At 49.8% G+C, this 1,629-nt stretch overlaps 1 protein-coding gene across 1 annotated transcript; it reads left to right on the plus strand.

Moving 5' to 3' along the window:
• Positions 1-646: 646 nt before the first annotated feature.
• On the plus strand, positions 647-1,413 carry LOC125916266 (14-3-3 protein zeta/delta-like; the record flags this gene model as incomplete). Its single annotated transcript, XM_049622399.1, is given in 2 exon segments — positions 647-1,046; positions 1,049-1,413. Coding segments are annotated over 2 exon segments (765 nt in total), but the record flags the coding sequence as incomplete, so codon positions are not given.
• Between the last annotated feature and the right edge of the window lie 216 nt (positions 1,414-1,629).

Consider the following 1,629-nt stretch of genomic DNA (forward strand, 5'->3'; position numbering starts at 1 on the left):
CTCCCATTGGCTGGGCTGTGGCCGTCTCCCATTGGCTGGGCTCTAGCAGTCTCCCATTGGCTCTGGGGCAGGAGGAAGCCTTCCTTTCCCCTGCTGGGGTAGTAAAGTGGTAGCCGCAAGCGGGATGCTTGCCTTCTGTTGGGTCTGCATTTGAAAGCAGTGCTGGGTGTGAGGCGCCCCCTGCCGGCGACTCCACTGTAGACAAAGTTTCCTTTTATTCCCACACTCACATCTATTGGCTTTGGGTTTAGTTTGCTCTTTTCTTGTTCCTTAAAGTGTAAAGTTAGGTTATCGATTTGTCTTTTGTGCAGCAGGCACTTATAGCTGCAGAGTCCCCCCACACTGCATTTGCTGTATCCTGTAACCTCTTTCTACAGTCTTCAAGTATTTTAAAAATTTCTCTTGTGATTTATTTATTTTTTTTTTGTCTCCTTGGTTATTTAAGAGTGTGCTCCTTAACACCCACGTGTTTGGAATTTTCCACTTTGCTTCCTGTTCCTGATTTCTAGCTGCATTCCATTGTGGTCAGAGAAGGTTGGTATTATTTCAGTCTTTTTAAACTTAGGGGGTCTTGGAGGAAGAGTGAGCCTGGGAAGGTGGCGGGGGATCCGAGGGGAAGGCGAGCGTTTGACGTCATCGTGCGTGTGGTGCCCCTACTGCAGGGGCTGGTGATTGGAGGAAACCCCTTGTCTGCGGAGCGGCTGTACCCGGTGAGCAGCGAGATCCAGGGACAGAGTCTCAGCCTCGCCGCTGCCGCCCAGAGACTGCTGAGCCCCCGTCGGTCCGTCCGCCGCCACCCACTCCGGACACAAAACATCCAGTCAGGGATAAAAATGAGCTGGTGCAGAAGGCCAAGCTGGCCGAGCAGGCTGAGCGATATGGTGACACGGCAGCCTGCCTGAAGTCTGTAACTGAGCAAGGAGCTGAATTATCCAATGAGGAGAGGAATCCTCTCTCAGTTGCTTATAAAAATGTTGTAGGAGCCCGTAGGTCATCTTGGAGGGTCGTCTCAAGTATTGAGCAAAAGACGGAAGGTGCTGAGAAAAAACACAGATGGCTCGAGAATACAGAGAGAAAATTGAGACCGAGCCAAGAGATATCTGCAATGATGTACTGTCTCTTTTGGAAAAGTTTTTGATCCCCAGTGCTTCACAAGCAGAGAGCAAAGTCTTCTATTTGAAAATGAAAGGAGACTACTGTCGTTACTTGGCTGAGGTTGCTGCTGGTGATGACAAGAAAGGGATGATGGATCAGTCACAACAAGCATGCGAAGAAGCTTTTGAGATCAGCAAAGAGGAAATGCAGCCGACACAGCCTATCAGATTGGGTCTGGCCCTTAACTTCTCTGTGTTCTATTCTGAGATTCTGAACTCCCCGGAGAAAGCCTGCTCTCTTGCAAAGACAGTTTTAAAAAAAAATTTTTTTTTTAAGGTTTATTTATTTTTGAGACAGAGAGAGAACATGAACAGGGGAGGGGCAGAGAGAGAGGGAGACACGGAATCTGAAACAGGCTGCAGGTTCTGAGCTGTCAGCACAGAGCCTGACGCGGGGCTCAAACTCACCGACCGTGAGATCATGACCTGAGCCGAAGTCGGACGCTTAACCGACAAAGCCACCCAGGCGCCCCGC

The sequence above is a fragment of the Panthera uncia genome (genome assembly GCF_023721935.1).
Source record: "Panthera uncia isolate 11264 chromosome E2 unlocalized genomic scaffold, Puncia_PCG_1.0 HiC_scaffold_20, whole genome shotgun sequence".
NCBI classification, from domain to species: Eukaryota; Metazoa; Chordata; class Mammalia; order Carnivora; family Felidae; genus Panthera; species Panthera uncia.